At 51.9% G+C, this 24,506-nt stretch overlaps 2 protein-coding genes across 4 annotated transcripts in view; one reads left to right on the top strand and one right to left on the bottom strand.

The window, feature by feature from the left end:
• The window catches only part of LOC101398697 (uncharacterized), a 727,039-nt gene that overhangs the window by 617,806 nt on the left and 84,727 nt on the right, over positions 1 to 24,506 (bottom strand).
• Positions 658 to 23,486, top strand: UBA1 (ubiquitin like modifier activating enzyme 1). Of its 3 annotated transcripts, XM_087427186.1 has the most exons (27): positions 4,114 to 4,270; positions 6,221 to 6,414; positions 8,767 to 8,883; positions 9,020 to 9,078; positions 9,182 to 9,350; positions 9,443 to 9,577; positions 10,532 to 10,638; positions 10,898 to 10,988; positions 11,100 to 11,232; positions 11,782 to 11,879; positions 11,974 to 12,120; positions 12,291 to 12,467; positions 12,597 to 12,701; positions 12,790 to 12,870; positions 13,226 to 13,381; positions 15,036 to 15,201; positions 15,327 to 15,523; positions 17,628 to 17,692; positions 17,934 to 18,129; positions 19,119 to 19,193; positions 19,278 to 19,467; positions 21,060 to 21,148; positions 21,442 to 21,534; positions 21,664 to 21,855; positions 22,709 to 22,810; positions 22,912 to 23,012; positions 23,151 to 23,486. In XM_087427186.1, the coding sequence occupies exons 3-27, from the start codon at positions 8,767 to 8,769 to the stop codon at positions 23,284 to 23,286; spliced, it is 3,177 nt and encodes a 1,058-aa protein (XP_087283312.1). In that variant the 5' UTR covers positions 4,114 to 4,270; positions 6,221 to 6,414; the 3' UTR covers positions 23,287 to 23,486. The 3 variants fall into 3 exon arrangements, with proteins under 3 accessions (XP_004435031.1, XP_087283312.1, XP_004435030.1); XM_004434974.3 differs by lacking the exons at positions 4,114 to 4,270; positions 6,221 to 6,414 and adding an exon at positions 658 to 789; XM_004434973.3 differs by lacking the exon at positions 6,221 to 6,414.

The following is a 24,506-nucleotide window of genomic DNA, read 5'->3' as shown; positions in this document are numbered from 1 at the left end:
TTCACATATGAATATAGAATATACACAGTGTATTTAATAAGACATTTATTATATACAGATGTAAATTATTTACATATTGACACTAGCTATCATGTTATGTAAACTATGTAGTGTTTATATGTACATTTTGTTTTATATAATTTATATTATATAGTCACATATATTATAATACATATGTATATGTGAAACTACAATCTTTAGTTATTTGTTGTATTTATGGTCTCTCTCGCTAGAATGTCAGCTCCGTGAGGGAAAGGAAGAATCCCTAGCACCGGTCCCACAGCTTGAGCGCCACAAATGTCAAATAAATGAACTCCTTTGGCCCTCTAAGCCTCAGCATTGCCATCTGTAGGATGGGTGTGCCTTTCCATCTGGAGGTACCCCCCATGTTCCGCTCCCTTTTCCTATCCCTCCAGAGCTCAGCTCCTGGAATTCCACAGTCCAGGTTTACATTTTCCTATACCCTGGGTGCTGATGCCCACCACGTGCACCAGGCACTGGTCAGACAGGACTACCACCCCCAGCATGCCTCGCGCGTTTGGGAAGTACCACAACCTGTAGGGGTGTCTGGGTCTGACATGGGCGCTGACGGCGCGGGAGCAGGGACGGGCTCCCCTTTAGCTTAGCATCTGTGGTACATCCCAAACCGGGGCCCTCCAAGGCCCCGCGCTTCCGAGCTCCGCGCAAACTCTGGCTCTTCTTGTACGACGGAGGTGGTTTTCTCTTCCGTTGCCCCGTGGCTTCGGCTCATCTCCAGCAGGAAGGCGAGGCTTCCGCCCGGCGCAGGGGGTGAGCTGGAGCGCGGTGCCCCCAAACCCCTGGACAGCATTTGAGGGAGGGGGCTCAATTTCGGGGATTCCCTAATGGCCATATTTGGAGGCTCTGGGCCTGGGGTGGCATTTAGGGGTGGCTATTTTTGAGGGTACCCTTAGGAAGTGGTGTTTGGGGTCTCTGGGGTGGGATTTGGGAATCTGTTTTAGGAGATACCTCGGAGGCAGCGTTTATATACCCCTCGGAAGCAGAGTTTATACCCCTAGGAGACAGGGTTTAGGGGGATGTTCGGAGAGACCCTTAGGGTCCGTGTGTGAGTACTTTGTCCATGGGGCAGGATTCGAGATGCTCCCCAAGGGGAGAGGTGAAGTTTGGGGTTCCTGAAGTCAAGATGGAATTTTGAGAGCGCTTGTTTCATAAAAGGTCCTGGTGACAGTGGGAACGTTCAGGACCGACGTGGCATTGTGGAGGTATCTGTGGCCTTTGTGACCTCAGGTTCAGTGACGAGGTCCCCCCGCGCTTGGGTACTTGGGGCGGGAAGACTGGACACGTCTGGGCCCACACGTTTCTAGGGAGAGGAGCCGCCGGCCCAGGCTGTGGAAGGGACGCCGGAGCCCAATGTGCTAGGCTCGTCCCTAGGGGACCGGGTGCCACCCGGCCTTCTTTGGCCGCGGCTTTATTCATTATTCATGAGGAGGTGGGGCTGTTGAGGAAGCCCATTTTTGCCTCTTTCGCACCTGGTCCGCTGGAAGTGTCGGCTTGTGAATTATTCACGAGGGGGCGGATCAGCATGCTGAAAGGGTGTGCTGACGGGCGTTCTGCATTCTGCCAGGCAAACTAGAGCTCACTGATTAATCGTAAAGGTGAGTAGCGCCCCGAGTTTTCTGTGGCTTTTCCAGGGTTGTTGTGCGTAATTCATGAGAGATGTAGCTTTTACAGCTTCATCTGCGTGATCCGCTGTTAGCCTTCCCCTATGGGTTCCAGGATTTAAGCCTTGCGTCTAGCAAAGGGTTGAGGCCTCGTGTATTGTTCATTCCTTATGGCCCAGTAATCCCAGATTATCAACAAAGGCTCTAGATTCAAATCCCATTTATCCTTCCCAGCTGCGTGATCTTTGGCAAATCCTTCTGTGAGCCTTAAAAATGGGTATGGGCATAATGATAATCAGATTAGTTTTCACTCATTTAGCACTTTATTAGCCCATTTAATCCCCACAACAATCCTAGGAGGTAGGTTATTATTACCCATTTTATAGATGAGGAAACTGGGACACCGGGCGGCTAAATAATTTGCCTAAGGTTACTCACAGTCAGTGAGTCAGTCTAGTTCCAGAGTCTGTAGTCTTTTTAATTTTTTAATTTATTTTTGCTGAGGAAGATTCGCCCTGAGCTAACTCGGTGCCAGTCTTCCTCTGTTTTTTTATTTATGAGTCGCTGCCACAGCGTGGCTGAGGAGTGGTGTAGGTCCGCGCTGGTGATCCCAACCCGAGAACCCGGCCGCCGAAGCCGAATGCGCGGAATTTAACCGCTACACCACAGGGCCCGCCCCCAGAGTCTGTAGTCTTAATCAAATGCCATAATGCCCCCTCCCCCCAAGTTAATGGTACTACTACTAAAGTTAGTCATATAGCACTATTAGAACAGGCACTGTTCTAAGCCCTTTCTACATATTTACTCGTTTAAACTCCATCACAAGGTAAGTTACTATTGTTCTCAATTTATGGGTGGGGAAACAGTGGCCCAGAGAAGTGAAATGTCTGGCTCCAGGTCACACAGCTAGTCATCCGTGGATGGAAATGATTTTTGTGAGGGTTTAAGAACTCTCTAAGGAGATCACCTTTGAGCTGAGACCTGAAGGAAAAGAAGGAACCCATTTCCTGTTCTGCATTCCTGAGGTCAGTGGCACAATGCATGTAAAGGACACACTACAGGAGCCACGACATAGTGGTGTTAGCGATCTATTAATGGGATCTATTATTATTATTCGACAGAAATGTATTGGGCGCTTACTGTGTGCCTTGGGCTTTGATATACAGTTGTATCTCTGGTGACGTGGTAGTCTATCCTACCTGTTTAATGGCCATTGGTGGCCTTAGCATTCTGTTTTCCAGTATCCTTCTGGGATGGTGTTTCAAGGCATTACTTTTAAAATAATGCCCCAAGTTGGGGGTTTCTCTAGGGGCTGGGTATACCCGCACCTATAACTAATTTTATATTAATATAAATATATATTTACATATTACCTTTATAGTAATATATAATACCTAAAAAATTTAACAGTGCCTTGTGCCAGCACTGCTCTGAGTTCATTCCATAATTCACATTCTCCGATTTTCATAACACATTTTGCCTTTACAAGGTGGATGAGTTCAATTACTATACCCATTTTACGGTTGTGGAAACAGAGGCACCTGCCAAAGGCATGTAGTGAGTCTGGATTTGGTTGGACCAATGCAGCCTTGGTTCATGTGGAGTTAGTCAGAGGTGGGAAGGAGGCAGCTGCACTTCCCCTGGGTTTCCCCTGTGGCTCTGCAGCATCGTCTTTCATTTTTCATGAACAGGAAGGCGTGGCCATGTTGCCTTGGCTGGAGTACCATAATCCCTACTTGCTGGGCAGGGCTGCCTTGAGTGTTTCTGTCCATCCAGCCTGGTGCATAATTCATATTAACTGGGTGGGACCTTGCTTAACCTCTTTGAGTTTCCAGGTTGAGCTTCGGCAACAGTATTATTCATTATTCATGAGCCAGGGGAGTATTTTCCCTGTAGTAGCCCTATTTCCCTGCTTACAGGGTATGAGATGCAGCAATAGGTGGACCTATCCCTTTTGTTCCAGCCCACCGAGCCTTATGCATTATTCATGATAAGTGGCCTTGGTCTCCTTGGCTTCCCGGCTGCTGCAAGATTATTCATTATTTATGAGCAGTTGGGCGTGGCTTCTATGTTTTAACCTTGGCTTTCTGGTTTCGGGGTGTTAGTCTAGCAACCACCCGGCCTCATGCATAATTCATGATCAGGAATTGTGGCCTTGATGTCCTTTCTTGGTTTCCATGGCAGCTTGGCTGCAACAGTGTATTCATTATTCACGCTCCATGGGGCGTGGCCTTACGTTGTTTTATCTGTTTTCCTAGTTGCCGCTGTAGTAGCCACCAGGTGGAGCTATTCTTCTTTGAATGAGTCACAGACAGGGAGGGACCATCATACATGATTCATGAATGGGCGCGGCCTGCCTGCATCCGGGTTTCTGGGGGTGGGGCCCAAGGTTTTGTTCCGGCCCCGGGCTCAGCGGCCGCCATCTTGTGTGGCGGTGGAGGTGAAGGAGGTGGCAGGGACGAGCGCAGCCACTACGGTCGGGGGAGGAGAAGGCGGCGGAGGCGGCGGAGGCGGCGGAGATTCTAGGCAGCCCAGGAGGCGGGGAGGAGGAGAAGGAGGAGGGTGGCGGCCGGGCTTGGCTTCGGCTCCTAGAGGAGTTGGCGGCGGCGCGACCCGGGGAACCGGCATTGGTAACAAATGGCCTTTCTTAACACCTTGGCCAGGGCAGGGATTTCGGGAAGCTTTGGAGGGTCCTGGGCCGGCGCTGGACCAGGCTGATGTTGGGGCGGGCCGTGGTGACTTGGACTAGGGGATCGGTGGGGGGGGTGGGGAGGCAGATCTTGGGGCGGGGCCGACACTTCCCATCCGGGACCAACCTAGTCTCTCGGAAATCTGACCTTGTGGTCAGACCCCCCAGGGTCTGCTTTCAGAGACTCAGGCCCAATATCCCTAGTCAGAGACCTGACCCTGTCCTGAATCTTATATTGCAGATCAGTACTTTCCCCAGTCACTGATAGAGACTTATGGGATCGACATTTCTGGTCAAAGCCCCCCACCAATGTATGCCGTTAAAGACCTTCCCCAGACTCTCCCTTCAGACACCCCCAGTCCCTCAGTATTTGCCCTCGCAGCTTCCAAGCGGGGCCAGACCCCCGGGAGAGTCCATGCTGTCTTCATTTCTGAAAGAGAGTCTATTCTGGCATCTTTTTTCACACACACTATCTGCCCTCAGAGCGTCCAAGGGGAGTAAACTCTGTGAAAGGCCATTTGGGCCTGGCCTCCTTGTCAGAGACCCCTTCTCCACATTTCTGAGGTCTCCCAGCCCCACCCTGGTCCTAGCATCTTCCATCAAAAATGCCTCTGGGCCCAGCATTTCTATATAGAGGGCCTCCTCAGCATTTACCTTTAGAGACGCCTTTAATTCCTAGAATCTGTCTTTAGAGACTTCTTCTGTGTTAAGGGAATGCCCCCTTTTTCATGGTCCCAGTATTCTCTTCACAGACTACCCTTTGCAGGTCTCAGTATCTTCCCCATCAGATACCCCTAACCCCCAGTATCTTCCCTCAGAGCCTCCCAGGGGACCAGATACCAGGGAGGAACAGTTTGGACACATAATACTCCATCAGAGATCCCCCTGCCAGCATCTGCCCTTGCAGACTCTGTTGGCTCCTAGCCTCCTCCATCAGAGACTCACCTCTCAAACCCCACCCTTCACTCAATGTCTGCCTTCAAAAGCCAGCCATGGTTCCAGCTTCTCTCACAGATCCCTTAACCTCATATCAAGTCTCAGAATCTGCCCTCAGAGCCTTTCAAGGTCCCCAGCATCTTCAGTCAGAGGCCCTCAGCTTCTGTTTTCACCTTTGTAGGACTCCAACATTGTTGTCAGATGTCCCCTCCCCAAACAGGCCCTGTTGCCTTCCATCAGAGTAGAAAATCCCTCTTGTAGCATCTACTCTCAGAGCCTCCATGGGATCCCACATAATTGGTTAGAGAAATCCAACCCCACTTGGGGACCTAGCCAGTATCTGCTTACTCAACTTTTTAGGGCCAGAATTGTCTGGGCTCAGCCTCCCCTTTCCACTCCCTCAGAGCAGGTGCAGTACCTAGCATGTACCAATCAGAGATCAACACAAGGCCTTTGTGCTCCAATAGAAATCCCTTCCCAACCCCACCCTGGGCCTCAGCATCCACTCTCATAGCCTCCTAGGACTCTGGCATCAATGTCAGAGACACCTCTCCCCCTGCAAGTCCCTATTTTTAGTCAAAGATTTCTCTCTGCCACCAGCATCTGCCCCGAGAGACCCCCAGTGCCTCAGCATCCTCCTGAGGGAGAACACTTCCCCCCCCCAGACCCCAGCATCTTCTTGCAGCCTCCTTGGTCCCCAGAATCCCCCACGCATTCTCTGTGCAGCTTCCATGGGGCCCAGCAACTGGCCTCCTACCTCTTTACAGCCTCTAGGGGCCTCTAGTATACTTTCCCTGCCCTTCCCTAAAAAAGCCTTTTCCAAAGACCCAGATTTGAGTCTTAAGAACCTTTCCCGCGCCACCTCCGGGGCTTCTGACATCCCCTTTCCCATCTCCCGCTGAACCTCCACGGGCTCAGGCAACTGCATCCTGACTCCTCTCTTTTATGTTCCCAGGGACTTCTCAATTAATCCCTCCCAGGAGGCTTGACAGGCCCCAGCATCCTGTGCCCTAGCTTCTCCATCCTGGTAACCTGGCCCTGTGCTGCCCCCTCTCAAACCTGCTCCAGGACTCCTACCTCAAACCTGCTTCTCTGGTTTGGGTGGGAGGGAATGCTCAGGCTTCAAAATCACCAGTTTGGAGACCTCAGGCAAGTTCTGAAACTCTTTAAGCCCCAGTTCAGCTTTGCTGAACAGTTGCTAGTATATGCGTCCTAATTGGGGCCTGAGCATATGTTGAGGGAGAAAGGGTATTGATTTTTGCTAGGGATGGGGGATCTTGAGCTCCTTTCTGGAGTTTCTGCCCTAGACCCCTTCTTTTTGCCTTGAGACTGGCCTGTACCAAATCTCTGCAGTTGAAATCCACTTTTGAACAATCAGCCAAGACCTGCTTAGACCCTTGCTGCCAGCACTAGGGGTCTAGAGATAAAAAGTCCAGATAGTAAAGATCTCTCTGGCCCTGGATCATCTCTGATTTAGGGAATGGGGAGACGGTGTGTCCCAAACAAGCAAATTAGTGACAAGGCAAGGAGATAACTAAGTAATGGAGGACACTGCAGGTGCCAGGGAGGAGCTTATTTACATCCTCAGGGTGCTGAGTTCTGAACACAGACCTTGACTTTTTTAACCTTCCCAGCAGTCCCTTGAGGATAGTCTGTCTCTTCCTGCTTTTGGAGAAAATGGAGCTCAGAGGAAATAAGATGCCCAGAACAGAGAGTCAGTAAATGGAAAAATATGATTTGCCTTTGTCTCCCTACCAACTCACCAAGTCTTCTCCTACCTGGGTTGGTTCTTAGCATTCCCAGCAATTCAGGGGCCCTAGCCAACTTCCTGCCTCTTGAGTCCTCCTCCCTCACCCCTTAGCCCAGTGGGCTGGGGTCCTGAGCTGGGTCCTGACTCTTATTCCCCCAGGAAGCATTTGCCAAACAGTCCCACACCAGCTGCGTGACTCTGGGCAAGTGATTGGAGTTCTCTGAGCTGCTGTTTTCTGATTTGTGACATGGGCATAAGGTTATCTGGTTCGTGGGCATTGTTAGGATTAGACAAAGCCATTTATCCTGTGATTGATGAGCAGTAAGCTCTTGGTAGATGATAGGGAGCGACTTTCGTCTTTCTTGGTTCTACAGTGTAACAGGTGCCAAGATGAAATCTTAGGTACAGGGGGGATACTCAGTGTGATTGGGTGTCAGAAAAGGCTCGGGGTAGGAAAACAGAGGCTTAGAGGAGCGTTGGGGGCGAGGGGAAATGATTCAGGGTCCTGGAGTCTCCAGCATCTGGATCCAGTCACCCCAGCCCCAGATTTGACTTCCACAGCAGGCTGTATTATTCTGTCTCTGGGACCTAGTGTGTGACCCTCGGCTAGTTAACTTGACCTCGTGAGCCCAGGTTTTCCCATTTGTCTGGCAAGGCCGCTCAACCCTGCCTTGCAGGGACAGGACCATTGAGGGGATGAAATGTGATCACACCGGGAGGCAGCCTGGGCTTTGGGCTCAGCAGATCCTGGTCTGGGCCCAGCCTGGCCACTCTCTGTGGGAACCTCCGTCAAGTCAGCATACGTCCCTGAGTGAGTTTTCTTCCTCCAGTGTGAGTTGGGGGATGTTATGGATAGTAGTCCAAACCCCACGGGGGTGCCCTGAGGATGAAATGAGGCAAGGCTCATAAAGGGCTTAGTCCGACCTCTGGCACAGAGAGGACTGCTAATAAATATTCATTTATGATTACTGTTAACCTGTTTAAGGGACTCCACATACAAACAAGGCTTTGGGAAGTGTGTGTTTTCTCTTTCCCTGTGACCTCTCTTTTTGCCCTGGTTGTTTTCCCTTCCAGTGCTAGGGGGAGGGGTGAGGCTTTGTAAAACTCTCCTCCCTGACCCCCTCTGGGGACTGGCTTCTTGGCAAGGTCTCTCCTGCCATAATGCCACCCTGATGGGTGTCCAAGCTGCATTTTCCTCCTGTACCCCTCAGGGGGTCGGGAGAGGAGAAGGGCTGCTTGTTGTTGCCTCCCTGCCCTGGTGCCAGGCTCTATGGTCTGTGTTCTGTCTCATCACTTCAACAACTCCATGAGGTAGATAAGTGGTATTGTCACCCCCATTTTACAGGTGAGGGAACTGAACCCATGGGGGTTAAATTATATCTGTCAAGGAGTGGCAGGGTCTGACCTGAATCTCCATCCTCCTCTGACTTCCCCGCAAGTACATGCGTCTTGTCATTCCTTTCACCCCATGGGATTGGAGTGTCTCTCTCATTATGCTGGGCTGGGGAGAAAGGCGAATAGCCTAGTGGTCAGCAGCGTGGATCGCAAGCCAGACCACCTGGGTTCAGGTTTTAGCTCTGCCAGCTGTGTGACCCTGGGCAAGTCACCTCACCTCTCTGTACCTGTCTCCTCTTCTGTAAAATGGAGATACTAGCCCTTAAGTCTTCCCTTCCCCCACAGTTGCCACTAACCAGCAGAAACACTTACCCATGTGCCATGTACTCATGTCTGACCCTCCTTTTTCCCTCCAGATGTCCAGCTCGCCGCTGTCCAAGAAACGTCGCGTGTCCGGGCCTGATCCTAAGCCGGGTTCTAACTGTTCCCCTGCCCACTCCGTGTTGTCCGAAGTGCCCTCGGTGCCAACCAACGTGAGTGTCTTCTTCCTGGAGATTGGCAGGCAGGGTGGTGGGGGTGGTGGGTGGTAAGTCTTTTGTATCACTGGCTATCTGTCCATGCCCTACTCCTGCAGATCTCCCTGAATCTGTTCTTCCCCTCTATCCTTAGGGAATGGCGAAGAACGGCAGTGAAGCAGACATAGATGAGGGCCTTTACTCCCGGCAGCTGTAAGTGGGGGCTGAGGTCGGGCTGAGAGGTGGGATGGGGGCACTGAGAGGATAGGGGCATGAAGGCCAGGCCCTGACCTGGAATGCCCCCTTAACCTGGCAGGTACGTGTTGGGCCATGAGGCAATGAAGCGGCTCCAGACATCCAGTGTACTGGTATCAGGCCTGCGGGGCCTGGGCGTGGAGATTGCCAAGAACATCATCCTTGGTGGGGTCAAAGCTGTCACCCTACATGACCAGGGCACTGCCCAGTGGGCTGACCTCTCCTCCCAGGTACGTCTTCCCAGCCCCCTTCTCCCTTGCTGAGGCACCAGCCCCCCTGGGCTCTGAAGCCACTTCACTTCTTCCCCTACTGCCCTTTGCAGTTCTACCTGCGGGAGGAGGACATCGGCAAAAACCGGGCTGAGGTCTCACAGCCCCGCCTCGCTGAGCTCAATAGCTACGTGCCTGTCAGCGCCTACACTGGGCCCCTGGTCGAGGACTTCCTTAGTGGCTTCCAGGTACCTTGGGCACCCCCCAGCCTCCTGCCCAATTCTCTCGGGGCTCATCTCTGGTTTGTTCATTTATTCAATATTTGATAGGCTGGCCTGTGTGCCAGGTTTCATGCTGGGGATGCGGCTAGGGGATGCAGGCAGGATTTAGACCCTGGACCTGCCTTTTCAGGGGGGAAGATGTGAACGGACAGACAGTGCAGCATAGTGCTTATGAGTTCTACTCATATGACGCCGAGCAGGTCACTTCATCTCCTGAGCCTTACTTTTTCCTGTTTGTAGACTTGGGAATGATAGTAATACTGACTTCATAGAGTGTTTGTGAGGGCTAAACACTCGGAATAGCAGCTGCCACATAAGGGCCATCTGGTTGTTTGTTAAATAAAAGCTCTGGGCCAGAAAGTGGAGCGGTGGGAACTGAGATTCTGCCCTGGGGTATCTCAGCCAGCCAAGGCATTGCTGCTGAACCCTGATGAAGGAGTAGGAGCCCACCCTCGTGGGGAAGGGTGGGCATTCAGGCAGAGAGCAAAGTCCCAAGGATCATGGCTGAGCAGGTGTTGTCTTGAGAATTGGGAGTAAGTGGGTGTGGTAGGAGTGAGCTCAGACTTTGGCTGGGGAGAGAGTTTTACTTCTCCTGTGTCTCGCAGGGCATGGCAGGGTTGTAGGCAGGCAGCAGCGGGTGGTGGCAAATAAGTGAATCAGGTGTTCTCCAAACTCTGTCCTCCCAGCTGCCTCTTTACCTTGCTTGCCTGCCTTGGTCTAGGGATTCACGTTTCCCTTTGCTGAGTGTCACGCTTGCTGAATCTGATACTGTGTATCAGAGTCTATGCTTTGTGTTTGTGAAAGAGAGCTGAACCAGCAAAGCCTTAAGGAGTCCCGGAGCCTTGGCACCAGCCTTCCTCCGTTATTCTCTCCCTTCGCCTGAGTGCTGGGCCCTGACCCTGAGCCTCCACCTCTCCACAGGTGGTGGTCCTCACCAACACCCCCCTGGAGGACCAGCTGCGGGTGGGTGAGTTCTGTCATAGCCATGGCATCAAGCTGGTGGTGGCAGACACGCGGGGCCTTTTTGGGTGAGTGCCCCCACCCTTTTCCCCCAACCCCTACCAGGACCTGACTAAGATCCCCAAACTCTCACTGTTCTCAGCACCCCTCAGCCCCCCCCGGTTTTGGATTCTGTCTGTTCACCTCTCCCCTTGTGGCATGAGCACCGTCTGATTCCCAGAAGTGATGGGCTGAATTGGCTCAGCAAGTATTCAGTGCATCTTGAGGGACACATGGGTCCCTGTGTGCATGGGACTCGGGCATCAGCCCTGTTGCCTCCCTCTACAGGCAGCTCTTCTGTGACTTTGGAGAGGAAATGATCCTCACAGATTCCAATGGGGAGCAGCCACTCAGTGCTATGGTTTCTATGGTCACCAAGGTGAGGAGACCAGCCTCAGGGGTCCTGGCAGGCAGATGGGCAGCAGCAGGCCTTCTTGTCTGCTCCTGATACCCTGAGCCTGCCTCTGAGGCTCACTCCTCCTTTAACCAGGACAGCCCCGGTGTGGTTACCTGCCTGGATGAGGCTCGACATGGGTTTGAGAGTGGCGACTTTGTCTCCTTTTCAGAAGTACAGGGCATGATTGAACTCAACGGAAGTCAGCCCATGGAGATCAAAGTCCTGGGTGAGCTAGGGCCATGGGTGAATCAGAGGGGAGATAGGAGGTATGTCCCTGGGCTCTGGCCAGGGGGTTGAAAGGAGGAGACATATCCCTGGGTTCTGAGTGAGGGAAGACATCCTGGGTGTCTGAGATGAACCAGAGACAGAGGCCCCTGAGGTCCATCCAGAGCTGGTGGGCATGGGGGAGAGGTGCTATCTCGTGTTTGAGCTGTTCCTAGAAGAATAGGTCCCTGGTATCTGTGCTGAGGGGGAAAAGGTCTCTGGTGTTTGAACAGAGCAGATCAGAGAATCCACTCATGTCTGAGCTGATTTGGACAGGGAAGAGAGAATGTCTTCCAGTGTAGACTTGGGACCAGGGACACAGGGTCTCATGGGCTCTGAGCTGGTTCTGGAGCAGAGAGGAGATGGTTTCTGATGTCCAAGTGGAACTTGGGGTGGAGAGGAGATGGCTTCTGATGTCTGAGCTGGGTCAGGCATGGATTTTTCCTTATCTTGTGGGTGTCGTGGGTTTTAGTGAGGGTGGGTAACCTGACAGCTTTCCCATTTATCCTAGGTCCTTACACCTTTAGCATCTGTGACACCTCCAACTTCTCCGACTACATCCGTGGAGGCATTGTCAGTCAGGTCAAAGTACCTAAGAAGATCAGCTTTGTGAGTGTGGGGGTAGTAGGCTGTGTGGGGTGGTTCTGGGCATTTCCAGGTTCTCCATTCCTCTCTTCTGGTTCTGATGTCCTGCCCCCTACAGAAATCCTTGCCGGCCTCGCTGGCAGAGCCGGACTTCGTGATGACGGACTTCGCCAAGTATTCCCGCCCTGCCCAGCTGCACATTGGCTTCCAGGCCCTACACCAGTTCTGTGCTCAGCACAGTCGGCCCCCTCGGCCTCGCAATGAGGTGGGTGGGTGGGTGAGCCAGCCAGGGCAGATGGCCTTGACACTGAAGGCTCACCATGGCCTGTCTACCTGTCCACTGTCCCTCTCCCTCTCCCTCCGTTCTTCTCCCCCTCGCTCCGTATTCCCACAGTGGCCTGACAGGTGTGCTCTTGGTTCCTTCTGCCCCACCAGGAGGATGCAACAGAGCTGGTGACCCTAGCACAGGCTGTGAATGCTCGAGCCCTGCCAGCAGTGCAGCAGGACAACCTGGATGAGGACCTCATCCGGAAGCTGGCATATGTGGCTGCTGGGGATCTGGCGCCCATAAATGCCTTCATTGGGGGCCTGGCTGCCCAGGAGGTCATGAAGGTCAGCATGGGTGGAGAAGGGCAGGGTTGGAGGTGGGCCAGGCACCTCCCTGACTCCATCACTTGCTGTCCATCTGTGTCAGGCCCCAATTAACCACTGACCACTTCCTCTCTCCTTCTCGATCCCCAGGCCTGTTCTGGGAAGTTCATGCCCATCATGCAGTGGCTGTACTTTGATGCCCTGGAGTGTCTCCCTGAAGACAAAGATGCCCTCACGGAGGACAAGTGTCTCCCGGTGTGTGAGTGGGGCCCATGGGGAAGGCGTCATTGGGGGAATTTTTGGCGAGGCCTCTCTCTGACCCTCCTCCCCTTGCATTCCTCAGCGTCAGAACCGTTACGATGGGCAGGTGGCTGTATTTGGTTCAGACCTGCAAGAAAAGTTGGGCAAGCAGAAATACTTCCTGGTGAGTGATCCCCTTGGACACCTGCTACCTTCATCTCCCCTGGCCTCTGGCCACTTCTGGGGTCTCTTTCTGCCTCCCAACAGAGGGTATTTTGGTTTTTGTATTTCTGTCGCATGCCTTTTGCCATTTTCTTGATCTTGTGGGAAAGCCTGATGTGTCCTGTTTCCTCCCCTCTGGTACCTCCTCCCTCTGATGACTGGGGATTATTTCTTACAGCCTTGGGACTGGAGGATGTGGCACTAGATCCTCTTCCCCTCTCCTGCTGTCTTCAGAGGGAGTGAGAAGTGATGGGTGGCTTTACACTAACTTGCATCACCCTGACCAACCTCTGTGTCTCTTCTGGGCTGCCTCTTAGGTGGGTGCAGGGGCGATTGGCTGTGAACTGCTCAAGAACTTTGCCATGATTGGGCTGGGCTGCAGGGAGGGTGGAGAAGTTGTCGTCACAGACATGGACACCATTGAGAAGTCAAATCTGAACCGACAGTTTCTGTTCCGGCCCTGGGACGTCACGGTGAGTGGGGTGTGGGGAGGGGCGGGGACTTTGTCACCTCACATTCCTCTTGACGCCTGTTCCCATTCTTTCTGGAAAGGAGGCTTTCTGCCTTTTTCTTTCTTTCAGCTTTTCTCTGACACTCATTCAACAAACATTTATTGAGTACCCTTTTATTGAATCTCATTTTTCGTCTCATTTTTTTTTTCTTTTTCCTTGATCTCTTAGTAGTGCTGGCTGGGACAGTATGTTGGGGGTTCCCCAAACCACCCCCAAGTTTGATGATTCACTAGGAGGACTCTCAGTCTCAGCATCTAGTCGTACTCACGCAGAGCACAGTCAGTGAAGGGAAAAGGCACACAGGGCGGAGTCCAGGGAGACCAGGCACGAGCTCCCAAGTGTCCTCTTCCAGTGGAGTCACACAGGATATGCTCAATTCCCCCAGTAGCCAGTTGCAACAACACGTGTGAAATGTTGCCAACTAGGGAAGCTTGTTAGAGACTCAGGGCCCAGGGTATTTACTGGGGGTGGGTCACATAGGCACCCTCTGCTGCACATGTCCCCAAATTCCATACTCCCAGAAGGAAAGTGGGAGTTTAGCATAAACCACATCGTTTGCATAAGCAGTCTAGGCACAGTGAGCCACCCTTATCAGGTAAGGAACGGTGAGAACCCTCTTGAAAATCCATGTTCCCAGGTGCCAGCCAAGGGCCAACCTTACAAACAGGCCTTTCCTAGGAGAGCACTTTAGGCCTGCTAGGTTCACTCTCCTCTGCACAGATGGAACCTGGGTTATATAGGGATATAGCTGGGAAGCCCTCTGTAGGGGACAGTGTCTTTTTTGCCTGCCCAGGATCTGTTCCCCTTGCATTCATTCATTTATCCACAAAGTAGTTACTGAGGTAGGTACTAGTCTAGGCACTTGGGGTACACCAAGGAAATAAAGATGCTAGTGGGGGAGGACAGATAGTAGACAATAAACACAGTACAATAGTGAAGTGAATGGTTAATGTCGATGATAAGTGTTATGCAAAGGAAACGACAAAAACAAGACAAGGGCAGTCAGGCACGCCTGGGAGACTGGTTTGCGGTTTTGATGACAGTGGTTGAGGAAGGGCTCGTTTCTGTGGACTTGGAAGGTATGAGGGAATAGAGCCTCCTCTTCTGGGGAGGAGTGCTCCAGGCCAAGATCCAGAGGTGGAGGAGATGAGCTGGAGGAAATGGGGGCCAACTCATTTTACTCTTAGTGGAGGTGGGAGCCAGGGGAGGGCTTTGAGCAGAGGAGGGACATGACCTGACTTGGGCTTTGAAAGGATCCTGCTTGTCTGTGTGCTAAGATGCTGTTTTGTTTGGGGGTATGTACCCCAGCCCTGGGTGCTGAAAGAACAATAGATGTTGGGTAGGCAAAGGAACAGATGGCTGGCCTATTTTCTCCAGTCTGTGTCTGTCCACTGCTGCCCTTTCCACTGAGCCCCTGCCACATCCATCACAGCCCTAGCCATGTGGCAGTGTCATGGACTGTCCCCTGCTAAACCAGGGACCCTTCTGAACTCAGGGCCTGGTTCTTCCCAGTGTTAAATAAATAGCCTTCAGGAGAGAAGCTCTGTAGAGGTTTGTTGGGTGAATGCACGAATAACTGAGCTCGGTTCCCCCATCCCTTCCCTCGCCCCTCTAGAAATTAAAGTCTGACACGGCCGTAGCAGCAGTGCGCCAGATGAATCCGCACATCCGGGTGACAAGCCACCAGAACCGTGTGGGCCCTGACACGGAGCGCATCTATGATGACGATTTCTTCCAAAACCTGGATGGTGTGGCCAATGCCCTAGACAACGTGGATGCCCGTAAGTTTGGAGGCGGGTGAGGAGGTCAAGGGCAAAGTTGTGTGTGCGTGTGTGTTGGGTGTGCCTGTCTTTCCGTCGTCTCCTGATGTTCCTTTCCCACACTCACGTTGTCCCCTCCCCGACAGGCATGTACATGGACCGCCGCTGTGTGTACTACCGTAAGCCACTGCTGGAGTCAGGCACACTGGGCACCAAGGGCAACGTGCAGGTGGTGATCCCCTTCCTGACAGAGTCGTACAGCTCTAGCCAGGACCCGCCTGAGAAGTCTATCCCCATCTGCACGCTGAAGAACTTCCCCAATGCCATCGAGCACACCCTGCAGGTGATCAGCTTTGTGGGGAGAGGGAAGGGAGCAGGCACCCTGCCTCTCGGCCACCGGACCCCTGGCCTTCAGGTGTCACAAGCCTAAGCCCAAGATGTGCTTTTTCTCCACACCTCCTCCCTCACTTCCCATCTAGCAGCCTAGGTTTCCAGAATGAGTCATTCTTTTTTTTTTTCACTTGTATTTTGAAAAATTTTCAGCGTGTAGACAAGTGTAGAGAATAGTATGGTGAACACTCACATGCCGCATACTCACCTAGATTTAACAGTTGTTAACGTTTTGCTACATTCTGAAGTATGTCATGGACATCACAACACTTCACTCCCTAATAACTTCAGTATGCTTTCACCGCGAAGGGAGGTTGTGTTCCTGGATGACAGGGTCTCTCAACCTTGCCACTCTTGACATTTGGGGCTGGATATTTGTTTATCAGTGGAGAGGCGTTCTGTGCACTGTAGGATGTTTAGCGCATCCCTGGCTTCTACCCACTAGATGCCAGTAGCACTCCCCCACAGTTGTGACTACTAAAAATGGCTCCAGACATTGCCAAATGTCCCCTGGGGGCAAAATCGCTCCCAGGTAAGAACTGCTGCTGTCTAACCAAACATCACTTTCATGCTGAACGAAATTAACGGTAATTTCTTACCAACTCGTCCAGTTATTTGTCTCTAATAGTCCATGTTCAGATTTCCCCACCTGTTGCTCAAAATGGGTTTAACAGCTAGTTTTCCAGAATGATTCTGTTTGTATGGTGCATATACATACAGAATATACAACAGCGCACAAATCATCTGGTTGAGTTTTTACGAAGTGGACACACCTAGGTCACGGGTGCCGGGGCCGTGAACCAGAATCTAAGGATAACCAATGTGCTGTCAGAATGATTCTTAGTGCAGTCTTTTGAGAGCAAACCATTCAGAATGTTTAGTAGGAGTATGAGGGTGGGAATAAAATAGGGAGGGGAATAAACCAGTTTGCTTTGTCACTTTCCCTTCCGACCCTGCAGTTCCAGGGTGGGCATGTTTATATAAATATATAAATATATATATAATGAGACCACAGTCTCACTAGGCCATGCGTGACCTGGGACTTCACCTTTCCATGCCTCTGATTCCTCCTCTGTGTAATGGGGGTGTCAGTAGTATCTACCTCACAGGGTTACTGTAAAGCGCTTAGCATTTACTGTGTATCTGGGGCTGTTTTAAGTAAACTTTAAATACATACATACTTGCTCATTCCTTCATTGCAGCCCCTTGAAGTAGGTATTACTGTTAGAGTGTCTTTTTTAGAAAGGAGGTCGCAGAGGTGTTACCATGTATTCCAGGAGTCATAAGACTAGATGCTATGTAGCAGAGCTGGGATTTGAACCTAGATCTCTAACATCTGTATCCTCCAACCCCTGTTGGCAGTGACTGCATTTACTGTCTTAGGAATCCTCAGAGGGCAGAGCCTCTGTCTTGTTTGCTGCTCAGTCCCCAGGGCCTGTAGACGGATCATTTTTGTTTTGGTCTGAATTCTTTTTTTTGTGTGTGGTAAAACATATGTAACTCAATTTTTTCTTTTTTATTGAGGCATAATATATCTCAAGTAGGATACACAGATTTTAAGAATAAATTTTTTCACCGCTTCAGTAGTGTAACCACTGCCCAGTTCAAGTTCATTGGTTTTTAAATTGAGGTGCCAGGAGTTGAGGAGTGGGGAGGATTGGGAGCAGTGGTTGGGGGGCTTCCCTTCTCCCAAAGCAGCTGGGTTCTTCCTGTTTAATTTATTCACGGATTTTTTTTTTTTTTTTTGGTGAGGGAGACTAGCCCTGAGCTAACATCCATGCCAATCCTCCTCTTTTTACTGAGGAAGATTGGTTCTGGGCTAACATCCATGCCCATCTTCCTCTACTTTACATGGGACGCCGCCACAGCATGGCTTGACAAGTGGTGTGTCAGTCCACGCCCAGGATCTGAACCCGTGAACCCCAGGCCGCCGCAGTGGAGCGCATGCACTTAACGGCTGCACCACCGGGCCGGCCCCCACCGATGGTCTTTTTAATGCCTCTGGAAACCCATTTTGTAAGCCACTGCCCCCTGTAATCCATTTGCTCTGTCTGCAGTGGGCTCGGGATGAGTTTGAAGGTCTCTTCAAGCAGCCAGCAGAAAACGTGAACCAGTACCTCACGTGAGTAACCAAATGCCCCCTCGCCCCATCCCCTACCCGCCAGCCAAGGCGTCCTGTCTGCTTTCCTCACCATTGGAACACTCAGTACCAGGCACACTTTTCAAATGAATCAGTGAATGCTTGGGCCTCATACCATTGCAGCTCAGGACTAGCTTTCTGTGGAGGAAGTGGGGTTGCCGTGGGGCCCACTCCTGGAGCTGCTGTGTAATCCTGTCCCTTTAACCCTTCCAATTCTTGATAGAGACCCCAAGTTTGTGGAGCGAACCCTGCGGCTGGCGGGCACCCAACCCCTGGAGGTGCTGGAGGCCGTGCAGCGCAGCCTGGTGCTGCAGCGGCCACAGACCTGGGCCGACTGTGTGACCTGGGCCTGCCACCACTGGCACACCCAGTACTCCAACAACATCCGGCAGCTGCTGCACAACTTCCCTCCCGACCAGGTAACACCCACTTGCCAGGTCCATTTGGTGGAATGCATTTTCCTGAAATAGGAACCTGCTGGGGGCTCTGTGTGGCTCCTCGCCTGCTGGGGGCTCTGTGTGGCTCCTCGCAGTGGGCTCTCCGTGTCTGTGGCTCCTCGCAGTCGTTAGTCCAGCTATGGCAGGTGCCCCGAGGCACGGGGATCTCAGAAGAATGATTAAGCCTGACCTATTCTTCCCATCATTTTTCTTCTCCTTTCTGTTCTCCTTACTTGGGGTGTGGGCTGAGTCAGACCTGACTCCCAGGGCTGTAGGGATTATGGGGGAGACATTTTTTTTTAAAGATTTTATTTATTTATTTTTCCCCCCCAAAGCCCCAGTAGATAGTTGCATGTCATAGCTGCACATCCTTCTAGTTGCTGTATGTGGGACGCGGCCTCAGCATGGCCGGAGAAGCAGTGCATCGGTGCACGCCCGGGATCCGAACCCAGGCCGCCAGCAGCGGAGCACGCGCACTTAACCGCTAAGCCACAGGGCCAGCCCTGGGGGAGACATTTTGGAGTTCAGAGCACAGGACTCAGTGTAGGTTCAAATCCCAGCTCCATTTGCACTTGGGCATACATAACTTCTCTCTGCACCTCAGTTTCCTCATTTGTGAAGTATAGATAACAGTAATCTACCTCACGGGGGTTTTTGTGAGGATTTATTGGTATCTACTAACATTAAGCTAGTGCAGTGCCTGGCAGTCCATAAGAGTTTGTTAAATGGCTGTGTGTGTGTCTCGTACAGTGAGTGTCCAGGAATTGGTAGTTGTTTTCTCAGCAAGGTCTCGGGTTCAACCTGGCATTGGAACTTCCATCTACAGCACCCTACAGTCTGGATCTTTCATGATTGACTCCAGCTCCCTGCGCATGCCCAGCCAGGGATAGTGAGTCAGGGCACATCCAGGGCCAGGGTGAGGAGTTAGGATTGTTAGAGAGGCCTCCACTCTCATCTCTCTACTCCTTTAGCTCACAAGCTCAGGAGCTCCGTTCTGGTCTGGGCCCAAACGCTGTCCACACCCGCTCACCTTCGATGTCAACAATGTAAGTCTCCTCCCTGGGGTCTGGTGGAGGGTGGGTGGGTGGGAGAGCTGATGTGCTCACCCTTCTGGACCTGCCTTCTCCCAGCCCCTGCACCTGGACTACGTGATGGCTGCTGCCAACCTGTTTGCCCAGACCTACGGGCTGACGGGCTCTCGAGAGCGAGCTGCCGTGGCCACACTCCTACAGTCTGTGCAGGTCCCCGAGTTCACCCCCAAGTCTGGCGTCAAGATCCACGTCTCTGACCAGGAGCTGCAGAGCGCCAATGCCTCTGTTGGTGAGGGTGTTTGGCCAGTTGGCCAGAAGTCACCACCCCCGCTTGTCCCCTGCCCAGTTCAGTCTCCCTACCAGTCCTCTGCCCCTGGCTCTGCTCTGTGACCCAGGCCTGAGGCTTCCCCACACCTTCCTCCCAGCCTCCCTTCCTGTGAAATGAAGAGGGTTGGTTGAGGCAAATTCTCTCCCTCACTCCCTCCTTCTGCTTCCCACTTTCTGGCCCTCAGGAGAAATAGCTGTTTGTTTCTCCTGCTCTGTGTGTATTTGCCTCGGAAAGAACAACTTTTCTCTGTTTCTTCTTGATCTGTTTATCTGGGGGGTATGATGTCTACCAGTGGTCTCTCTCCTTTGATATCTGCCCCTGTCTGCCCACCCCCACGTTCCTCTGTACATGTCTTCGCCCTAGTATTGCCCTCTGTATATCTCGCCTCATCTCCCTCTCAACACTCCTTCCCCATATCTCCCTCTCAGCTCCCCCATCTCTCTCCATCTCTTTCCCCCAGCTCATGCTGTACATCAGGGGTGAAAGGGCCATATCGTAATTCTTTTAGGCTTTGCAGGCACATAGTGTCTGCAGCCAATCACCTCTGCAGGTGAAGCACAAAAGCAAGCATATACAACATGTAAATGAATGGATGTGGCTGTTTTCCTATAAAACTTTATTTATAAAAACAGATGGCAGGCTGCAATTTGGCTCATGGGGCTGTAGTTTCCTGACCCCTGGTCTATGTATTTATCCACCCACCTATCTTTCCTTCCATATCTCTCTTCCTCCATAGATAATGCATCTGTAGCTATGTACCTCCCCCTGCATTTACCTTCCATGTCTCTCCCCCCATTTTCCTCTCCCATCTCCCTTGTCATGTCCCCATCTTCCTTCCCAAATATCTACCCCCTCATATTCCTGTCGGTATATTCCTTCCCATCTTCCCTTCCACATCTCCCTTCACTTCATCCTCATGTTCCTGTCTGTATATTCCTTCCCATCTTCCCTTCTACATCTCCCTTCACTTCATCCACATTTCCTCCACTTTTTTCCTTCTATGTATAATTATATAAGTGTATCTAAAAATGTATCTATAATGTATATAAAATCTCCTACCTGTCTCACCCTTTGTATAGGCCCCATCCTCCCCTTTTCATATCTTCTCTCTCCTTCATATCTTTCCTCTATATCCACGTCTATATATTTCCTCCCAGCTTCCCCTCCTTGTATATCTTTTTCATCCTTCCTGGCTCCCCCGCGTATCCTCTTCCATGTCTCCCCACCTCTTTCTACATCATTCTCCCCAAGATCTACAGCTCTCTCATCTTGATCTCTCCATCTCCACTTGCTCCTAATGTCTTCATTTCGGTTCCTTAGTGTCTCTAGAGACCTCTCTTTTGCTATCCACCCACCCCTTTCTATTGTCTTCAGATTTGTACTGTGTTGTCCTGCTCTACCTCCCCCCCTTGCCCCGCCTCTCTCCCAGAATGTCTTTCCTTTTCAAATCCTTAATCTACCTGAATACCTTTTACCCCACCCTGGGTTCCTGCTTCCAACTCAGAACCTGGCCTGGGATCTAAAGGGCTGATGGTGTCCCTCTCTTCCTGCAGATGACAGCCGTCTAGAGGAGCTCAAGGCCACATTGCCCAGTCCAGAAAAGCTCCCTGGGTTCAAGATGTACCCCATCGATTTTGAGAAGGTGCTGGTTGGGGGCCCTGGGCAGGCAGGGGAGTGGGCTAAGCACAGACGGGCTAGACAGAACAGGTCTCTGAGGATCTGGAGGCAGCCCCAAGCCTGTGTGGGGATTAGATCATAGGCCTGCCATGTGGCCCTGAACTAATAGATGTTACCTGCCATGCCTTTGTGATCTGAGAGAGCCAGGCAGGTAATGACAGTGGAGGATACTTGTGTCCCCGGAGGCCAGGAATCCTCTTCCTCCTCTGACCCTCTCTGCATTGTCTCCCTACCCTCCCCCTTTATCCCCCTACTCAGGATGATGACAGCAACTTCCATATGGATTTCATTGTGGCTGCATCCAATCTACGGGCAGAGAACTATGACATTCCCCCTGCAGACCGGCACAAGGTGGGGGGAATCTAGACCTGATGTTCCACCTCCTCCCAGGCTTAAGTTCCCCATGTTCCATCCCTTCTGTAGATTCTGAGCCTTTTCCACCTTAACTACCACCTTCCTTGATCCCTTCCTGCCTCACAGAGCAAGCTGATTGCAGGGAAGATCATCCCAGCCATTGCCACAACCACAGCAGCTGTGGTTGGCCTTGTGTGTCTGGAGCTCTACAAGGTGGTGCAGGGGCACCGACAGCTTGACTCCTACAAGAATGGTTTCCTCAACTTGGCCCTGCCCTTTTTCGGCTTCTCTGAACCCCTTGCTGCACCCCGTCACCAGGTGAGGGCCTGCATCAGGGGAGGTGGGTTTGTGGGTGGGGTATTTTTCCGTAGAGCTGGCTCTAATTTGCTTCATAGCCTGTTACCAGGTGAGGGTTTCTGTCAGTGTGTCCCCTGCTCCTTTTGTGCATCCCTTGTTCATTTATTCATTTATCATTTTTTCAAGTACATTCTGTGTGCTAAGCACTGATCTGATTCTGTCTGTGGAAGCCCTCAAAAAAGATGGGATATTTGAATTGTGCCCTAGGAGATTATTAATAACTACACAGTAATAGCAACGAACATTTACTGGGTGCTTACTAGGCTAAGTGCTTTTACTTGCTTCATTCATTAATTCACTCAAATATTTATTGAGCACCCACTGTGTGCCAGGTACTCTTATAGCTGCTAAGCTTATATTCGTGAAATAGATTATATAAATAAAATGATAAATGATTTTGGAATCCAAAAAAGCAGGATAAGGAGGACTTGAGAGTACCAGGTGGCAAGGGGATGGGTTTGGGATTTTAAATGTGGGATGGTCAGGAAAGGCCTTGCTGAAAAGATGACATTTGAGTCCATACTTGGAGGAGGTGAGGAGACAGGCCATGCAGGCTTCTGGGGCGAGGGCAGAGTGAATGAGAGGATGAGAGGGTAGGAGATGAGGAGAAGAGAATAGGATTGCAATGATGTAGGGCCTTGTCGGTCACCTTAAGGGTTTCAGTGTTTCCTCATGGTGAGAGAAGCCACGAGAGAGTTTTGGACAAAAGAGGCTTGGGATCTGACTTAGCCCATCTGCATGAGTGGAGGGGGAGACTGATGGAGTTAGCCCCTCGGGTGGCCCCCATCCCACTGGCCTGCTCTTTGTCCTGCAGTACTATAACCAAGAGTGGACGTTGTGGGATCGCTTTGAGGTACAGGGGCTGCAGCCTAACGGTGAGGAGATGACCCTCAAACAGTTCCTTGACTACTTTAAGGTGAGGCCCCTTCCTCACTCCCACTCTTGGGGGCGGAGTGTGCAGGTGACTCGCTGGCCTGTCCACTCCTATGACACTGCTATCCCCTTTCCCTCCTCCAGACAGAGCATAAATTGGAGATCACCATGCTATCCCAGGGTGTGTCTATGCTCTACTCCTTCTTCATGCCAGCCGCCAAGCTCAAGGAACGGTTGGATCAGCCGTGAGTTGGGTGGTGGGGAGCCCCAGCTTGCAGCTGTCCCACTCCTGTTCATTGCCCTTCACCTCCTTGGCCCCCACCTCCCTGCCCTTCCTCTCTCTTGCTTTTTGCCTTCCTGACCCTCTGCTCCCCCTCCCCCAGGATGACAGAGATTGTAAGCCGTGTGTCGAAGCGAAAGCTGGGCCGCCATGTGCGGGCGCTGGTGCTTGAGCTGTGCTGCAACGACGAGAGCGGCGAGGACGTCGAGGTCCCCTATGTACGATACACCATCCGCTGACCACCATCCACTCCTGTAGACTGGCCCCAGCCCCCCCTCCCCACTCCAGACCCCTTCTAGCCCAGGGCTCCCATTTGGCCTCTGGCAGTGGCCCAGCTAGCCAAGCCTGGTGTTCCCTCCTCATCCCCTACCTGAACTCCTCTGGCCACTGCTTTCTACCTTGTTTGGAGCCTGAATCCTAATAAAGAATTATTAACCCAGACGTGGCATGCCCTGCTGGTTCCAGGGAAGGAAGGGACTTTCTGGAGCTGTCTAGTTCAGGTGGTAACCCAAAGGGCTCAGCCCCACCCTAGCTGCCAGTTTCCTGGGCAGAGAAAATGTGGAAATTGCCACCTCTTCCTCCTGCCCTCCGTGCTTAGGAAGAAATGGAGGCACCAGTGAGGCCGTAGAGAGCAGGTACCTGGGTCCATGTGACTTTCTTTCTTTGAACTGGGTCCAAATTCCACCTTCTCCATCTCCACCTCCTAACTCCCTTCCATATTGATTTTGAGAGGTAGTAAAGAGTAGTGTTTGAGCAAGTCCTTTAACTTCTCTAACCTTGTTCCCCCTCTGTGAAGAGGAAAGTTATGGCGACCAGTCAGTCAGGGCTTGGTCAACGTGGCTTATGTCCTTGGTGCAGATCCCTTCCTACCTGGCTCAAAGCACTCAGACCCTGGACAAGCCTTTACCATCATGGTTCCCAGCGCCAGGAATGCCTGTGGTGCCCTTAGTTCAACTTCTCTGCTGCAGGGGGGCCTAAACGGCTCTGCTGGAAAGAGGAATGCCAGTGCCTGTGCATATACTTCGCAGTTTTTGTGAAAAATTTGGATGAGAACATCTGTAGAAGAAAAGCCTCTTTCCCAGCCTCACCCTGTCCCCCTCAGGCCTGGTCTGCCTTTCCTGAGGCCTCCTACCTTTGAGAAGAGAGCCGGCTGTGGGGGCTGTGGGTTGTTGACTGGTTAGAGCAAGAGGCTCACAACAGGCCCCACTAGGACTGCAGAGCTGCCCATGCTCCATCCTTGGTCTTGGCTGAGCACTCCAGACAGTTGAAAGCACCAATCTGACTGGCCACATGGTGCCTGAGAATGACACTCATACCTCTGTCCCTCACCCAGCCAGAGTCCAACTTCTCTCTCCCACTTAGACCCCTCATTCCTTCACTCAAACCTGGGTATTGGGAACAGCACAACCTGTCCCTGACCCTGGCCTGACACCCATCACAGCCTATCTCCACATCTGCT

Source organism: Ceratotherium simum, chromosome X (genome assembly GCF_057802395.1).
Source record: "Ceratotherium simum simum isolate JZ-2026a chromosome X, ASM5780239v1, whole genome shotgun sequence".
In the NCBI taxonomy this organism is placed as follows: domain Eukaryota; kingdom Metazoa; phylum Chordata; class Mammalia; order Perissodactyla; family Rhinocerotidae; genus Ceratotherium; species Ceratotherium simum.
Note: the sequence above shows the minus strand (reverse complement) of the source record. Positions and strands in the feature narration are given on the sequence as shown.

Bases quoted from the DNA above. Each gene is read 5' to 3' on its own strand.
- UBA1 (XM_004434974.3), top strand. From the start codon at position 8,767: ATGTCCAGCTCGCCGCTGTCCAAGAAACGTCGCGTGTCCGGGCCTGAT. The intron at 19,468-21,059 runs GTGAGGGTGTTT...CTCTTCCTGCAG, and splicing joins GAGCGCCAATGCCTCTGTTG to ATGACAGCCGTCTAGAGGAG. The intron at 22,811-22,911 runs GTGAGGCCCCTT...TCCCTCCTCCAG, and splicing joins AGTTCCTTGACTACTTTAAG to ACAGAGCATAAATTGGAGAT.